The sequence below is a fragment of the Carica papaya genome, chromosome 6 (genome assembly GCF_054855325.1).
Source record: "Carica papaya isolate Zhongbai chromosome 6, ASM5485532v1, whole genome shotgun sequence".
Classification (NCBI taxonomy): Eukaryota; Viridiplantae; Streptophyta; class Magnoliopsida; order Brassicales; family Caricaceae; genus Carica; species Carica papaya.
The window spans coordinates 31,671,403-31,689,453 of NC_142314.1; the positions used below are offsets into that span (position 1 = coordinate 31,671,403).

The 18,051-nt window shown below is 33.7% G+C and overlaps 3 protein-coding genes and 1 non-coding gene across 13 annotated transcripts; 1 reads left to right on the forward strand and 3 right to left on the reverse strand.

Annotated features, from left to right (window-relative positions):
* Positions 1-3,887: 3,887 nt before the first annotated feature.
* LOC148253529 (small nucleolar RNA snoR77) lies at positions 3,888-4,010 on the reverse strand. The gene has a single exon (XR_015812967.1). It is a non-coding gene; the product is annotated as a small nucleolar RNA snoR77 (small nucleolar RNA).
* A 2,989-nt stretch (positions 4,011-6,999) lies between these two features.
* LOC110815992 (Restriction endonuclease, type II-like superfamily protein) lies at positions 7,000-12,896 on the forward strand. Of its 10 annotated transcripts, XM_088221702.1 has the most exons (7): positions 7,000-7,386; positions 8,749-9,662; positions 9,863-10,009; positions 11,543-11,651; positions 12,024-12,161; positions 12,269-12,525; positions 12,623-12,896. In XM_088221702.1, exons 2-3 carry the CDS (start codon positions 8,788-8,790, stop codon positions 9,960-9,962), a joined length of 975 nt encoding a protein of 324 aa, XP_088077828.1. In that variant the 5' UTR covers positions 7,000-7,386; positions 8,749-8,787; the 3' UTR covers positions 9,963-10,009; positions 11,543-11,651; positions 12,024-12,161; positions 12,269-12,525; positions 12,623-12,896. The 10 variants fall into 10 exon arrangements, with proteins under 10 accessions (XP_088077828.1, XP_021899679.2, XP_088077826.1 ...); XM_022043987.2 differs by having other exon boundaries at positions 9,863-11,651; positions 11,924-12,161; XM_088221700.1 differs by having other exon boundaries at positions 9,863-11,651; positions 11,934-12,161.
* A 173-nt stretch (positions 12,897-13,069) lies between these two features.
* On the reverse strand, positions 13,070-15,811 carry LOC110815998 (large ribosomal subunit protein eL42). The gene is made up of 4 exons (XM_022043995.2): positions 15,090-15,811; positions 14,423-14,602; positions 13,403-13,477; positions 13,070-13,329 (listed from the first exon to the last, which is right to left on the reverse strand). Exons 1-4 carry the CDS (start codon positions 15,090-15,092, stop codon positions 13,270-13,272), a joined length of 318 nt encoding a protein of 105 aa, XP_021899687.1. The 5' UTR covers positions 15,093-15,811; the 3' UTR covers positions 13,070-13,269.
* A 139-nt stretch (positions 15,812-15,950) lies between these two features.
* Positions 15,951-17,850, reverse strand: LOC110815997 (cytochrome P450 89A2-like). Its single transcript, XM_022043994.2, has one exon. The coding sequence runs from the start codon at positions 17,689-17,691 to the stop codon at positions 16,126-16,128; it is 1,566 nt and encodes a 521-aa protein (XP_021899686.2). The 5' UTR covers positions 17,692-17,850; the 3' UTR covers positions 15,951-16,125.
* Positions 17,851-18,051: the final 201 nt, after the last annotated feature.

The window sequence follows — 18,051 nt, forward strand, 5'->3', positions numbered from 1 at the left end:
AGAAAAATAAGGAATAAAACTTTTACCCCAATGCTTTGAGGTAGGAATCCCTCTGCATGGCTAAAGGTCCTTGTTGATTTGAGGCAGTAACCACCCAAGAGAGATTAAGGATGCTATTAGCTGAATTCTAAGACTTTCTAACTTTTAAGCACCGAAAGAGGAGTTAGTTTGGGGATCCACACTCACTGGAGCATGAAAATTTATTGGTTCACCGTGGCTTTGTTCCTCCTCATAAGACTATCAATAGTTAATTTGTTGCCCTAAATGCATCTCATGAGAATAACACAATCCTAGGGATGGACTTTATTAGATGTGGTAGATTTATGTGGTTGTAACGAGAATTAACAATGAGAATATCATCCTTTTTTACAACCCAAGTGATGCAAGGAAGAAAACTCCGAAAAACAAAAACAAAAATCCATGAATGTTTTTCTTGAAGAAAAAAAAATAGTCATCACTAATTTTGTTGAAAATAGTATCAGCCGTTAAATTAAACAGTGGCTTTTAATTTAGAATCTCTATATCCAAAATGGTATAAGGTAGGAAGGTGTAAAACACTTATCCTATAGTGTAAACCAAGCCAATTTGCATGCAACATCTATGTGCTATCTAGGTGCAAGTGTGAGTGACATTCATTTTCAATTAAAGTTAACTGAATTAAATTGGAACAAGCCAATTGGGAGAAGAACAGTTTTTTTGAAAAAAAAAAAGAGACAAAGTAAAATAAATAGTCATCATGCTTGTGATGAAAAATGCTTCTTTTCCTACTAATTCTCATGATCTACCTTCTTATGGCCACGACCATTAAACAACAATATATGTAAACATCAAATACTAAAGTTAAAATCTATTTTAGCATCTCAGAAAATGCCATGAAAATCAACAGAATTATTCAAACATATAATGCAATTAGATCTTCCTTATCAACCATGCAACCATTGGCAAAATTCATGAAAGAAAAAGAAAGTGGCAGATTGAATAACTTATGGAAGCCCATGATTTTGATTCCTCATTCAACATTCAAACTCTTTTCAGAATTTTCAGAACAAAGACTAGAAACCCTAAGTAGTGTTGCCCAGTGATAACTGTTTCACAATTATTAGGGTAAAAATAATGAAATGACAACACTTCCAATCAACAAATGCATCAACAGCAAATGCAAGCATCACCACCACTAACTTCATTGTTCTAACTCATCCGCCCGAAAAGCTAATCAAATCATTCTAGCATTCCAGTGACTGAAAATATTATCAAAATCCAAGCATTTCATTCCGAATCTCATAACAAGCGTATATTCATTAATCAGAGATATGTTTCCATCTAAGTAACAGAAATGATTTCAACAGAACTTGACAAGGGAAACGAGAAAAGATGCTGGAGAGCCCCAGCAAACCCTTAGGATTTCCTCAAACATACAAATGCATGATATTACATCCACATCAAATTCAAACATACCCTAACTAATAACAAAGTATGTTCAATCATTCCTATGGCAGAATCACAATAAATCCAGTATTGTTTCCTCTTAAAGTTATCCATTTAATCCGAACGCAGTATCACAGCCAAGTTCATTCACGTCCAGTACATAAATTCACTAAAAAGCTTTGAAAGTCCAATGAACGTGATCCTAACGCTTTGTTTAGATAAATTTCAGTGATAGTTAATTAATATATAGTAATAACAGTAATTGAATGGAAATAACACATGACTGTAATGGTAAAAAATTTTTACGTTTGGATGATAGTATATTAATGTATGTTAATGATATATTTTTATTTGGATAATAGGATAGTATAGTTGTATTTTCAGTCAAATTACTAATTTACCGCTACATATTATATGTAATAATAAATGGTATAAAAGAAATATCTAAGGAAAAAAAAATTATTTATCAATATAATTATATTTATATTTAAATAAATAATTATTATACATAATCAAATTAAAATTTTTTATTTAATAAAATAAATAGTAATTATTTATATTATCACATTAATTTAATTTTAATAAAAATAAAACTATTTATATATTAGAGATAAATAGTTATAATTATATATTAGTATATTAAATTTAAAATTACTTCAACAAATAAAAAATTAAAATGTGTTTGAAATAATCATATACCATGAGTTAATTTAATAATTAATGTTACGTAAAAAATAAATCATCAATAAAATTCTATATGTGCAATCATATTTTTTTTAATTAGTTTCAAACTTCTAAATTTATTTTTTAAGAAAAATATACAGTACATATATATATATATAGATATTTCGTATTCATATTCAATAATAGAAAAATATCTATATTCTTTTACTAAATTACTTGAAAATTAAACAAATACCACAATAAACCAAAACTGCTTAAAAAATATAAAATACTGTTCACAAACAAATAAAAAAAGATGTAAGAAATTAGTGCATATAACATAAATTAATTAATGTAAAACATAAATTAGTCCATATAACATAAATGAATCAATTTAAAACATAAATTAAGCCATCAAAATAATAAGATTCATCCATTAAACATCCAACATTATTTTGACAATGGTTCCTAAAACCATAATATAGTTTTGCATTTCAGCGACAACCACTTCCATTTTCAATTATCTGAAAATTCGAAAAAATCAAAAAATCAAAATCAACAAAAGAGCAAATAAAAAAATTCGAAATTAAGAAGTGATATTAGTTATTACCTAGTAAATTAAGCAAATTGGTCATGAAAAAACTACGTCGATCAGGAGGATAAGTCATTAAAACTTTAGCCATGTTTGGTTTATCCATAAGCAGTATAAAAACTTTTGTTTCTTGAAGGGGATCTAATCCCATGCGAGCAAGGAAGATAGATACTCAAGAAACAATTTCATCTCAATGATGCATAAGAAAAAACCAAATGAGAAACTGTTATTGAAGTGTGTGAAGACTCGAAGTTAAAGACATCAGAGTGGAGAAGAGAAAAAAGAAAAAATGGAGATAGATATATTAGTATTCAATGAACAATTTCATCTCAATAATACAAATTAAAAAAAGATTGATAAATTTAAAAAGAAAAGAAAAGGATTCACAAATGTGTGGCAATAGCATATGAAAGAACCAAATCAAAGACTATTCTAAAAACATAGAGAAACTCGAAGTTAATGATATTGTAGTGGAAATGAGACAGAAAAAAAAGAGATTAATAAGTTAGTGCTCACAAACAATTTTATCTTAATGACACAACAAAAATAAGAAAGACAATAACATATGCAAGAATATGTACCTGCAGTAATAACATATGCAAGAACCAGTGGAAAAGACGAAGGAAAAAATGGAGATAGATACGTTAGGATTCAAAGAATAATTATATCTTAATGGAACAAAATAAAACATTGATAAATTTCAAAAGAAAACAAAAATAGTCACATACCTACTGTAACAGCATATGGAAGAACCAAAATCAATTACTTTCTTTTGAGATGTGGAGAAATTCGAAGTTGAAAAGAGAAAGAACTAGGGGGATAGATATGTTGGGATTTAACTAACAATTTTATGTTAGTGATACAAAATGAACGCAATGATAAATTTGATTTTTGGTAAACAGGAAATCATTTTTTGGCATTATCGAAAAATTTTCTGCTTTGTTTTTGGCAAACTGTTCTGCCAATAATTCTTATTTTTGGCAAAACATTCTTTGTGCACAAAAGTCCATATAAAATAAAATAAGACAACATAAGTAAAATTCATTTGAAAATCCATACTTGACTAAATAGGAGGATAAAAATTTCTACTAGTTTTTATAAAGCGTAGGATGCACTTTTTTAATTCTGTTTAGAACATATTAGTTTTGATAAAAGCTCATCCCAACCTCCACTTCATTTCAGAGAAGCTAAGGCTTACTAATCTAAAAATGTGTTTAGCTTAGTAGATCACCTTCAAGTAAAATATCAGGGAGTCCAAGAGCAAAAATATAATTTAATACACAAGCTGCCAAGCAATTTCACTGCCAAAGCGGTTGCAGTGAGCCTGTCTAACTACTCAAATTGTCACGTATAATTTTCCCAGGATAATGCATTTATTAGAATTGTACATCAATCCAACCAAAGAAATCTATTGGAAATGTACATCAATCCAACCAAAGAAATCTGTTAGGCATGTAAAAAAGTTATGGTATTGCAAGACTTGGTATCAGTTGCTGCATTTATCTTATAGAACCATGATTTACAAGCAAAATAGTCAAACCCTATTTTTCTTATGTACTTCTCTATTTCTTTTCTTGGATAGAGCGTTTAAAACTGAATCCACCATTCCTATACTTGAAAATCAGCAAGCAAAAACAAAATAGAAGCTCTTTAGTTAAAAATGTGGCATGGGAAGAAGAAACAAAGGGGGATATTTGATCTAGTGAGGAGAGAGTTTCAGAACCGGAATTATCAACAAGATATTAGGTGCTCGAATCTCTATAAAAAGATCTTAGAGGCTTAGAGGGACTAGCTGGAGCAAGGGATTTGGTTTTTCTTATTGCAACAGAGAACTATAGGGTCTAGGAAGAGCTATATAAAGAGAGCCCTCAATATTGTTATATTGTTCTTAGACCAGTTGATTTACTCAAAACATACAAGAAATAAGAATCTTAAAAATCAAACAAAAACAAGTGAAGAATGACCCTACAAAAAACCAATGCAACAAATTTTTTTTTTTTTAAACATCATATCAATAAAGTGTAAACACTATAACTAATTTGCTGTCAGTGCAGACAAGGACAAAGAGTCATAGTACTTATCTTTGTTCATATTTCTTCAAGTAAAAATTATAATTTCACTCCATCAAACTCTAACATTCATCTCACCCTCACTCACAGATATAGGCTATTACAGAATGAAATATATGCAAATCAAAGAAAAAATAAAAGAAATACAAGCAAATCAAAGAAAAAATGAAAAAAATTGATGCTGGAAAAATCAAAGAAAAAAATACAAAAATACTTATTAATTGAGAAGGTGAAGAACGCAAATCAGAAGTCGAATCAATGAACCAACTTTTGGAAGCAATCAGAGAAGAAGAACAAGAAAAAAATCGATCGAAGAAAAAGAAGACCCGTCCTACATGTGTGCGGCTTAAGTGATGAAGAAGAGAAATTAGGGTTTTTAGTTGTCATGATAAATATAGAATTGATTAAATTAGATGGGGGTATAATAGAAAACAAATATTATGTCAGTCAGATACCACCAATTCGGTGATTTAAAAATTCATTCTAAAATTTATCATTCAAATATCATTTGTTACCATTGGAAGTTAAAATAAATACTATTTTCTCACGCCCGTAAAATACTATACATTAAATTTCTACCACTCACCATGATCCAAACAAAGGGTAAAGTGGATAAGCGTATACCAGCAAGGTTGAAATAAGGTCCTTTCACCGATTCCCCCCTTTTCTCTCTCCTTGATCCCTCTGTTTTCTCTTACTGCTCTCAATTTCGCACCAGACTCCTCTGTTTTCTTCTATCAATTTAAACTAGAGGCCTCTCGTTCTTTTTTCCTTTTTATCTCTCGATTCTTCTCCTCTTTATTGTTATTTTTTTCTACCTAAGAATCTCAAATATTTCACTTTTTTATTCACAACCCTCTTATTGATCGAGATTCAGTTTTTCTGAATTCTCTCAGGCCAACCCTCCTCCCTCTTTCCCGCTTCGATCTCCTTTCAGAATCTCGTTCGGTGTCCTGCTGCCAGTTTCTGTGACACGCAGGGTTCAACTTCTAAGTCACTTGTTCCTCTCTGCCGAAAAGTCCCGTTTATCTATCGTCTTCTCCATCTTATTGCGACCTCTCGTGTCTCCTCTTCATCATTTTCTCCCAACTCTCCTCTATGTCTCGCCATTGTCACCTCAGAAGCAAATTGAAAGAAAACAGCACTAAAACGTTGCCATTTAGTAAATGGGCCAGACTAGGGGAAATGGCTGATTATGTGGGTCTATATGGGCTTAAAATGGGTTTTGCATTTTTAAAGTTAGGTTTAATTTAGAAAGTAGATTTTAGTTGCATATTGGTCTCTTAAATAGGATTTAATGGAAACACTAATTTGATTTGAGAGAAAATTAAAAAGATTATGAAGAAAATAAGTTTAGGTCACACATAAGGGTTATAATAGTCATAGTAATAAACTTTAATTATTCAAAATTAAAAAAATAAAAATTAACTCAAAATAAAATTAGGTAAATGTAATTTTATGTATATCTAAACTGACTCGTCAATCAATATTAACAAAAGAAAATAAGTGTTGAAATGAAATAAGAGATTCATCAACTTATCAATTTTTCAATCATTCATATTATAAAAAATAGTAATATTTCATTTGATTATACTATTTTATACTTGAACTATTTATAACATAATTTCTTTAAAGATGAAGGGAAATAATTTTTCTATGTAGTCGTGCTAACGTTGAATATTAGTATAATCACTAACTTTAAATCAAGTAGTTTCAATGATCTTATTTTAAATCGAGTAATTTTAATGATCTTATTTTAATCTTTGTCAATTGAAGGATTTCGGCAGAGAGTTTTACTACCCATATTGAGGAACTATCCATCAGCATACAAATCAAACTTGACCCTCGTAAGTATCAATCTGTCATTGACTAGTGTAGCTTTGTTAAAAGAGAGCAAATACACAATCTCAACTACCAAATTTAAAGGTTGTCTAGCATAATATAAAAATGATTCAACCAAAATCTTTGTACTCTTCAAATTTAATTACGAAGACTAACTATCATTTATATTAAAATAATAATAAATTAAGTAATTAATTAAATTATATCAAATAGTATAAGTTGATTAATACTATCTCGTAATATATATATGTATATAAAGTGATAAATTTAAAAAATTATAATCTTTACATAGAACATAAAATTTTTAACCCCTTAATCACCGTATTATTAGTTGCTCAATGTGAAAAAAAAAAAAAAAAAAAAAAAAAATCTTATTTTAACTACTATTTTGTCCAAAAAAAGCAATTTCCCAATTTATTATATTCCGTTTCTTTGCTGCTCTTCCCTCCCTCGCTCCTCCCAATCGAAGCTTTAGGTCCGTTTTCTTTAATGTCTGCTACAGTCGCTCCTTTACGCCGACAACACCACACCGGTAAACACCAACTCTGCGTCGTATCGCCTTTGCTTCTCCTCTTTGTAGCCGACGCCATATCAGCACGCCACCTACTTTGCTTGTCTTCTTTTTCCATTTGGCAACATCTCCTTCTTCCACAAACTTGTTTCTTGAGTTTCTCCATCTTCTATAGTGTGAATTGTGGCTGGGTTTGTTTCTCTGTAGAAGAATTTTCTGTCCTTACTGCTTGCTAGAACAATAGAAGTTGAAGTTCTCTACTCTGATATCTCAATCTCAACTCGGTACTGAACTCTCTTGCGCTGGTCTTCATTAAAGTTTAATAATATTTATTTGACTTTTCAAAAATTAGATATCAATATTTCCGTGAGTCTTGAGCAAGTGAAAATTTTGTATTTTTTATTGTTAAGTTTTTTGTTTATTTTCTTTTTTGGTTGAAGACATTTTGATTAAGACGGAGATTCTATTCTTCTATGTTTGTTTGAAGCTGGGTAAGTGGTAGAAAGAAAATGGGAACTGAAAAGTTTTATTTTCAGCTTGCTGTTTGTTGGGTATTTAAAAAATTAAAATCCAAGGCTTATGTGAGGTAAGGGCGGATTTTTTTTTTTTTTTTGAGCATATTATGTTTATTTCTTATTTTGCTACTGGCGTCCTGATTTATATCAAACTTTAGCTATTTTGCTTTAGTTTCTTGCTTCCTTTTTGCTGTCAGATTAACCTATCAAATGTTGAACCTTTGAAGTTGCAACTGTGTTTTAAGTGTATGAGTTAATACGTCACTTTGCTTTTCTGTACTTTTGTTTTGAGAGGTTGTAGAGCTGAAACGGGAAGTGGTGTAGTTAAGAAGGTCGAAACTTGAAACAATGCAGCACTATCAGATGACTAAGACTCACTAGGGTTAGCATATTTAAGAAACTGTTGTATTGATTATGGCGATGATCACTTATTTGTAGGTATAGTTTTCATGTGTATGGTTAGGTTTTCTAGATATAGTTTATATGTGGGATTACTGATTAGGTTTTAAGTTTACTGGTCATTTATATGTCATTCTGTATACAGAATGGATTTGAAGTTCTATGGATGGTTATGTTTTATTTATATGCATTGAATATATTTAGGGTTGTGAAAATCTTAAGTAAAATCAGGTGTTGCAATTTAACTTTATCGAGCTCAATTGAGCTTGGTTGTGTTATTTTTGAGTCTATTTTATATTGACCACGAGTTCAAGTTCTGGTTTTTCTGATGCTTGGCTCTTTAACGAGCTCTTTTCGAACCAAGCCTAAAACTTGCATTTGTTCAAACAAGCTGAGCTCTACCCAAAAAAGAAAAAGCTGGAGTTGAGATTCAAGTCGAATTCAAGCTTGATAATATTCAAACAAGGCAAGCTCAAATTCTCTCATATTAGAAATTCATGCAACAAATTATCCAAAACACTATACTTTAAATGATTTTTAATGATATGATGTTTTGTGAATGTTCCTATATCAGCACATTATTAGGTAAAGATAATTAATAATAACTGCATGTCAGTTCATACTCCCCATACTGTATATTTTTTAAAATATTATTTCAGATTTTAATAGTAGTTACTCTACTATGGTAACTAGTTTGTTCTCTGTTCCTGCTGACATTTGCTTTTTTGGCAGTGAACAACTTGCTTTCTTTCTCGTCATGTACTGGCAGTTATGCTAGTCTATGGCTTCACAAATAGCCCTAATATTGGTGTTCTCGTAAAAGGTTTTGCTTGTAGAAGAGCCTACTGCAGCTGGAATCATTTTAATCAAATTAGAAGACGGCTGGACATCTGCTGCCAAAATTTCAATAACCCATGGAGAAGATACTTTAGCCATTCTAATCCACTTTCAAAATTTGCTCCTAGTGAAAAATTTTCCATTCTTCACTCAAGTGGTCTTCAGCATTGGTTCAAGAACTGGCAAGAGCAGAGAAAGCACAAACTGACGGCAAGCACATTTGGTGGGGCCGTTGGTTTTTGGCCGAAGCGAAGAGTCCAACTATGGTTAGAGAAAATTGGAGCAATAGAACCATTTTCTGGTAACCTAGCTACCTGTTGGAGCAATATCAAAGAGGAGGAAGCACTTGAAAGATACAAATTGATAACAGGAAACACTGTTCTGTTTCCAAAGTTCCAGATATATGGTGAGAACCACCCGGAAGATGATTGGTTAGCTGCTTCTCCTGATGGAGTAGTTGACCATCTTGTGTATGGGTTGTCTTCACGAGGAATACTGGAGATAAAATGTCCATTTTTTAATGGAGATATGAGCAACGCTTCCCCTTGGAAGAGAATTCCTATTTATTATATTCCCCAAGCTCAGGGTTTGATGGAAATAACGGATAGAGATTGGATGGATTTCTATGTTTGGACTCCTAATGGTAGCAGTTTATTCAGATTGTATCGTGATCGAGAGTACTGGGATGCTTTGAGAATAGCACTTTCTGATTTCTGGTGGAAGCATGTTCAGCCAGCGAGAGAACTGTACAGGAAATCTTTGATCACAAATCCTCTTGAACAATTAAGATCACTGAGGCCAGCACCCAGGCATGAATTTTGTGGTTACATAGTATATGAAAGCAAGCGAGTTGTTGACAATTCTAAGCTGTTGATTCGTGAAATCAATGGAAGACTGCAAAATTAATGCATATAGATATCTGGGGTCTAAACCTTCCATCATTTGTGTTCTCCAGTAAATAGAATTTCATTTTCCAAATGGCAAATAACTGACATGGAGTTTTGACCAGATTTGTGCAGTTTAGTAGATCCATAGCATATGACATTCCATTCCAAGAATTGAAATTTACAGCTAAAAGAATACGATTGAAGATGGTTGGCATGACGTGATATAAAGCGGAATTCTTGTGCTCTCAGCTTTTGCTAAGTTGAGGAAGGTATGACTAGATTTTTCTCATGTTTTTCTTGCTTGTATAAGTTACACCTTTGTTACACACCTTACTCCCCATTTTAGTTTGATATGTTCTCTTGATAGCTTGGTTCATCCAATTTTTGTGAGTATAAGGTTACTTGGTTGGTTCATCTCTTGACAGCTTAGCAAATTGAAAGAGAGAGAAAATGACATTTTCTGCAATGAAACTTGGATTTATAAGGTTTGTTAATGACTTAGGTTGAACTGAAAGAATTTAGATATTTCTACAGTTCCTGCTAGAGATTCTAGATCTGTTTTAGTCATTTACCTCTAACTTGGATGTAAATGGCTATATATTTTTATTTATAATAGTACATTCTGGTAACAACAAAAGTGACAACTTCTAACAATGATATAAAGAGCTTGTGGAGTCCCTTTCTGATTAATACTTAGATTTGTTGGTCAATTTCAGGAATGTTAATTTCAATTCAAAATCAAGAAAAAAAGTTGTAAGCTTAGGATCTCCAACTTCTTCTCATTTATCAATTAGGTAGTTGAATTGTGGATCTTCATCTTCAGAAAATCGTCTCACTGAGTTTTACTTCTAAACACAGTTTTCTTTGAGAAAACAACTCTACTTGAGCATTTGGTATTTTGATTGCATTTGGATTTTAAGGATGGTGACATAGGATTAAATTAAAGTTAAAGCAGCCATTTAAATTTATGGAGACAGCACTACAATTGATCATTTTGGTAATTTTTTTTTCCTTGCTTTATATGGTTTTTCTGTTATTGAAGAGCTTCAATTTTTGGCAGGATGGTTTTGAGGAGTCAGCCATGTACTAGTATAGTTAATTTCCCATTTTAGTATAGCACTGGGTTGTTCTAAAACCCTTGGTTTTTTTTCTACACACCAATTCTCTTAATAATTACTGACTTTAAAATAGGAACATAATCGAGTATATTGTTTTAGTACTTATTGAAATTGTGGTAGTTATTGTTTGCAATGGAGGATAGGTTGATTGAATTTTTTGTTGGAAGTTTGATATTTTGGTGCTAGTGATTGATGGCAGTGAGAAATTAACAAAGCCATTAGATTTTACTATTGATGGAAGTTCAGTTGAGTTACTTTGTGGTCACCACTTTGTAGCCTCCACCAGAGGTGACAGGGGAGGGGAGCATGTATGACTTTGTAGTGACTGCCAGAGGATTTAATTCCTTTCTTGCTTCCTTTTCTTTTAGTCAACTGATATCCACTTCACAGTTTGTGTTTGACAATGGTCCTGCATGTTAAGGGCCAAGGCCAGCCTTGGAAATTTGTTTTTTTTTTTTAAAAAAAAAAAAAAAAAAAAAAAACCTGCCTTGGAAATTTGTGTTCCTTTTAAATGCTAGTCATCTAGTCAGTTTTGTATTTTCACTGCATTTTAGTCTGGAGTATTACTTTCCTGCACTGATCTCCTTGGGTTTTGCAGTTGTATGCTAATGAACCAATGTTTTCAAGTGAAATCTCTTACTATTCACTCATCTTCGGAACTTGGATCTTTCTTTCATGCATTAGTAGCTTACAAACTGGAAAGCTGATCATTCAATTCAGTAGCCTCTGATCATCAGGCTGAATGCATGGGACTACAGTTTAGATGTGTTTGGTTGTTTGGACTATTATACAGGTAATTTGAACACAGATAAATAGTTTTAGTTGTTACACTTTATTTAAAAAAAATGTTTTAGTTATTGCACAAGAAATGGATATAAATGATGACACAGGATTTGAGGAGGCAAGGCAAGAGTTCATGCAAAAATGGATTACATAATCTATATCTTTTAGTTTTGGTGCAAGGTTTTAATTGTTTGACTCTTGTTTATAACTACTGACGCGAAACTGACATCTGGTAGACCTCATAGATTAGGCATTGATATTTTTCTGGGATTTGTGTTCAAGCTGAATACAGAGGATTGCAAGTAACTGTGCTGACAATGACAGCACATTCTAATTTCGAGTTCTCCTAGTCTCTAATTCAATAGAGATTTCGGAATTGCAGACGGAAACGAGATTTCTTAATGCAATGGATTCTATATATGCTGCTATCCTCTTAGTGGGTTCCAGAACAGGTCATTAATGCAGCCAGTTGCAGTTATTGGAAGGTTTATATGCATCATTACAATATGCTTGTGGACAGGTTTGTAGAACTTACATAATCAAATCTTGAATATTTTTCTATGAATTACTCAAGAGTTGGAAAATTTTTAGAATGGGTCATCAGGAAACTTTACCACTTGCTTGCAGTTTGTGGCTCAGCTCCCATACATTTTCAGGCGGACCATTGTCTGTGAAGTTGTAGTTGTGCCATAGCTTGTGATGGAATTTGAGGGGACAGATGTGAAGTTCTTTTGGTTTATGTTCTTCATGTGCTTCACCTTTGCTTACCTGATTTTCTACGTGAGACGGTTGCTCTCACAGCCAACCAGCACATTGACATTGCTGCCACTGTATCTGCTTCATTGCAATTGTGAAACCTCTTTGAAGGATTCTTTGTTCCAACTGTAAGTTTCAACACACTTGTGCATATTTCTGCTTAGCAATGGAATACTGTTTTGATGCCAGAGGATTCCATTATTGCTTCAACATTTGCATTTGCAGGTATGAAGGAGAATATGAGTCGGGCATAACCGTGAGAAAGTGAGAAGCTAGATTGGGTATAGAGATGACCTGGTGGCTTCATTTCCTTAAGTATGTCTTCTGTATTGCATCAAATAAATAGGATTGAGTATCACACTTGCTTGTATTTAATGTAAAGACATAACGAGGGAAACTGGTCCTGAAATATATCTGGATGCAGCTATTTTTGTTAATTTACTGGGATCATTGAGCTATATTTTATCAAAAAATAATGTATAAGCATGTTTATATTGTATGTTTTTTCTTTTTTCAAATAAGTTTATATTGTATGCTTGTGCCAACATTTGGACTGTCTTCCATTTATAGGATTTTATGATATATTACAGGAAAATTAGATTTCTATCAAATTGTACCACATTATGTCTAATTCATCTCCTTAAATAAGTATATTTAAAAAAAAACAAAAAATTATAAATATTTTACTTTCATTTCTCTGCTCAATTCAAACATGCTATAGGAACCACATTGAACCAAATGGTAACTAATATTTCAAAAGACCAATATCTGCAGAAACAACAGAGCAGAACTAAATGGAATACAACCTGAGGAAACCAAAGAGAAAAAAAAAAGTAATATCAATGAAATGTATCAGCACATTAGCTACATGCTTAAAACAATGAAGTCCCCTTTCCCTTCTTGTCTCCACCAATTTCGAAGTGCTTGCACCTCTGTAATAACAAAAAATTTTGCATTAAGATAGCAGGAGGCAAAAAAAAAAAAACAATACCCAAATTAAGATACCTTGATCGGGTGTTGGGACACATGCTTGCAACTCTGGCACTGAAGTCTCAGAACAATCTTCTTAGTAGTCTTCGCCTGTAAAGAGCAAACGCAATTGACCCGGAGGCAAGTTAGAGTTAATCTTGGACCTTATTGAATCTTTTAAAACAACAATGAGGTGGGTATAGAAAGAAAATTTTGAAACCATGTTTGTTCGGCAAGCTCATCTTCATGAATGATTTATTTCTATCCTCATATTCATGAAGAATTTTTTTTGGGTGTCATTATTCATGAAGAAATTGATATATTATGACAAGGTTATCTTGATTAATTGGGAAGAAAAGGGGACAATTCATTTCCATAGACATGCTTATTCATGAAGAAAATTCTTTTTTCCTTCAAATAAAGATTACATATTAGAGATAATAGGGAGTAAAATCTACATGCAAAGTAACATATCGTGTTATATAGGTCGGATTTAAGTTCCTTTGAAAGCATATTATTTGATAGGTCTATTACAGAAAATGCCTGTTTCTTTTCTTTTCATGTCCTTCTATATGCAAGAAGACATTGCATAGAAACAATCAGTTGCTCAAAAGGTTGACAAAAAAAATTAATACTAACTTGAAATAAAAGTTAATAAACAACAAAATTTAATCCGTATATTAGAGATATTTTAAAGCGAAAAGAATTGAAGTAATACAGATAATGAAAACACAAAAAAGAGAAGATTCAAGTCAACAAAACCAATCTTCCTCACATTACAAGTAAACAAAATCAATCTTTAACGACTACATGTAAATTAGAACCGAACTGTTATTCCTCACCGTTCACCAGGTGTCTACTATTGAAAACTACTAACTCATATAACTACCAAATCCTAAACATGAAAATAGCAGCAAGCACTAATGCAACAAAGAAAGTTGTTTGAGTAAATAAATTAATCACTGAAAGTTTAGCATTATTAAAAATCCAAACGGGAATACTTAGAATTACACTTGGTGAATTAGCAATAGCAGGGAAAAACAAAAAGAAAAGTACCTTCTTGTGGAAGACAGGCTTGGTTTGTCCACCATAACCAGATTGTTTCCGATCATACCGGCGCTTTCCTTGAGCTGCAAGACTATCCTTCCCCTTTTTGTACTGTGTTACCTTATGCAAAGTGTGCTTCTTGCACTCCTTGCTTTTACAGTACGTCTTCTTTGTCTTCGGAACGTTCACCTGCAATCACAATAATTGCTTATAATAATGACGACCAGTTTAGGAACAGGGAGACTCTGCAATCAGATCAAGTAATAACTTAGGATCATACAATGCAGAAGCTCAATAATTGATTAACTCGCGAAATTTTACTTGATAACGAGAAGTTTCAGGCATAATTGTTACTATTGACATGAAGAATAAAGAGAACAACAAAGAATTTGAAACTACGATTTAACTTTTTCCTTTTCCTTCTCTTTCTCACACTTTCCCGGTAAACAAACACGACCAGTATTCGAAATTGTTTAAAATCAAATATACAACGAAACTAAATTAGTATCGGACTGGAAGTAAAAAGCGCCCAATCAATAAATCTTCGCTTGACCTACTTGATGAGAATGCCTATCCTCAAAAGAAAAAAAATAGAAAAACCATTTTTATTCTGCAACAAATTTGAAATTTCAGCAGGAACGGGAACAAACAAAAAATGAAAAGTGAAACAATCTACCATTTTTGTTTCTTCTTGATGGTGAGCTTCTTGGTGTTGGACTGCAGAGAGTGGACGAGTGTTGGTTGGTGTTGGGAGTATATACGAGGAGTTTTGGGAGAGTGGTAATTCTGTAAACCCTAATTTTATCTTCTTTGTTAAGACGAACCTTGGGCTTCTGGTGTGGACCGAGTCCAAAGGCCGAGTATCCACTTGAAATTTTTCACTCAATATTTTAAAAGAATCCACATTTGAAAAACCCTAAAAATCAAGATTTGCCGCAAGAAAGCATCAGCTTGCCCTCATCATAAGCACTTGATTGGCAAAGAGTAAGAAAAACGAGCCAACTCCATAGCCGGTTGACACGTCTGAATCATACACACAGGAAGTTGACTACTTTTCAATGTCCTGGATAATCTTGGGCCCACCAATAAGAAACCAAATGTTGCTTACTCCGTTTCTGCAAATTTTCTCGGCAACCAAACAGGAAAAAGAATGCAAAACCCAGAAACTATACAAACATTCCTCAGCAACCAAACAAAACCCCATGGAAGCATGAACTTTATTAAACCAACCCAGATATTAAAAACACCACTGGAGTTCTGAGAGTAAGGATAATAAAAAAAAACAATTCATGGTACTTCTCCTCTGCTAGGCCGCAACAGTTAATCCGAAAGCAATGAGATTCAATACAAACGCGATAACCACTAGCAGCTTTGACGCCATTGATGTCCTGGTTTACTACACAAGAAGCTCTAAATACCTGCTCGTTTTTTCCTCTCTCAACTCGCTCTGTAAACATCTATAAATGCCGATTTAACTTGTAAGATATTACAAGAAAACTAAATTAAATGAAACTAATAGTATCCAAAGTCCAATATGTTTCTCTAAAAAACCACTGATATTTAATTTGACAGAAAGTCGTGCATTGTCCTCTTATTATACTACTACGTTATATACAAACACGTTACATATTCGTAGGACGTAAAACAGGGGAAGAAGATGCAAAGGATAAAATTGGCAGTAATCTAAAGTAGAAAACAAAGCAAAGCTGTTTTCAGTTATTAATATTGTTAATCCTGGGAGATGTATGAGCTTGGAGTGGATTCTTCATAACCGTAGTAAACTCTTGCTTCTCCGACAAGTCCACATCATCGATGGGATTCCACTGAAATTTCCAAATCAAATTAGCCACAAAATACTCCAGATGAAGTATGGCAAGATATAGACCAGGACATATTCTCCTCCCAGCTCCAAATGGCATCATCTTAATATCTCTACTTCCAGTTATATCAAAACTTTGTAATTTATCATCACTGTTCAAGAATCTTTCTGGTTTAAATGCCATTGGATCATCCCACACTTTGGGATCCCACCCCATTTCAGCCACTGCAAAATTCACACTTCCATTTTTAGGTACCAGAAATCCACCCAGCATAATCTCATCTGTCACTCTATGAGGCAACACGAAGTGCCCGGGTGGATGTCTTCTTAAACCTTCCAAGACTATTGCTTTCAGATATGGCATCCTCTGTAAATCCTCTTCTTTCACCTCCTCTTCTCCTTCTCCTACAACCGCTTTCATCTCCTTTAATAATCTTTCTTGAATATATGGGTACTTCACCAAGTTCGCCATGATCCATTGCAACGCAGTCGAAGTAGTGTCTGTGCCGGCGTTGAGGAACTCGGAACAGAGGCTAACCAGTTCTCCTTCTTCAAGCTTTCTCCTTCCTTCCTCCGGGAGCTCCAAATCTATCAACGTATCCACATACGACAAAACATGTTCTTTATTATCTTCATTGACTGTTTCTAAGTTCTCTTCCTTCATCTTCTTTCGCGCTCTTATCAAGGGAATCAAAACAGTTTCCTGATCTCTACGAAGTTGCAGAAACTCCTCCCACCTTTTCCGAAGAAGAAACTTGGTCACCCTCGGCCAGAAATTGAGGACGTTGAATTTTGCAAAACCCAACAGCTGGCGACGCTGAACGTGCTCGATTTCTTGAATTTGTTCCTGACTGAGCTTGTCCCCGAAACACATCAACACCAGCAAGCAAAACATGGCGTACTGGAAATGATCCACGACCCGAACACATCGACCCGATTCCTCCCTTTCCGACCCGATTCGTTCCAGGAGAATCCTCAATACCCATCTGCGAGCATGGCCGTAGGTCTTCACTCGCGAGGGATGGAGGATCTCGGCGGTCAAATTCCGCCGTAATAGTCGCCAAGTTGGTCCGTACGCGGCGCTACTGACATTATGCTGGTTACTTCCGACGATCTTGCTGGTAGGAAGCGCCGGCGGCCGGTCGGCAAATACGGCGCCGTTTTGGATCAATGCCTGGTGAGCTAACTCCCGGTCGGCGATGAAGATTGCAGGACGGCTTCCGATGCGTAAGGTGATCATCGGACCGAATCGGGCGTAGAGAGACCGGAGAATTGGTTCTATCTCGGTGACTGTTCGACGGAGCCATAAGATGTTTCCGATGATCGGAAAGGTGAATGGGCCGGGAGGAATAGAAGGAGAAGAGGGTTTCTTAGTCGTGGAGGAGAGAAGGAGAGAGAAGATGGATTTGAGGAGGAGGGCGAAGGAAATGGAGATAAGGATGATAAACCAGGTTTCCATGATCCTTTTTTGCTCTGCTAATCAGCCGAAGTTGCTGGGACGGTTTCTTTTTATACGGTGTCGTGTGGCTGTGCTTCCATACGAATTGTGTTGTGAGAAAAAAATCAGTAAGAGGATGGTGATTGGGTTTTGAATTTTCTGTTACGCGTGTAGACATGCAGTTGTCAGTCTCTGCTTTGAATCCCCTAGAAATTTCCTTCCGTTGCTTAATGTGCTTTAAAAAACCATTCGTAAGCAATGTCGTCATTTTAGGTCAATTAATTAAAAATTAATAATTTTGAATGATTATTTGTTTTTTTATTCACAAAATATAAACATTTGCATGATAATTTGTGTTTGTATATTATTATTTAATTAATA

What these genes read in the sequence shown, in the direction of transcription:
- LOC110815992 (XM_022043982.2), top strand. Translation starts at nt 8,788, where the DNA reads ATGCTAGTCTATGGCTTCACAAATAGCCCTAATATTGGTGTTCTCGTA. An exon ending in TCACTGAGGCCAGCACCCAG is followed by an intron (nt 9,663 to 9,862) that starts GCATGAATTTTG and finishes AGTTTTGACCAG; the next exon opens with ATTTGTGCAGTTTAGTAGAT.
- LOC110815998 (XM_022043995.2), bottom strand. An exon ending in AGCCTGTCTTCCACAAGAAG is followed by an intron (nt 13,478 to 14,422) that starts GTACTTTTCTTT and finishes TGCTCTTTACAG; the next exon opens with GCGAAGACTACTAAGAAGAT. An exon ending in TGTCCCAACACCCGATCAAG is followed by an intron (nt 13,330 to 13,402) that starts GTATCTTAATTT and finishes TTGTTATTACAG; the next exon opens with AGGTGCAAGCACTTCGAAAT.
- LOC110815997 (XM_022043994.2), bottom strand. Translation starts at nt 17,691, where the DNA reads ATGGAAACCTGGTTTATCATCCTTATCTCCATTTCCTTCGCCCTCCTC.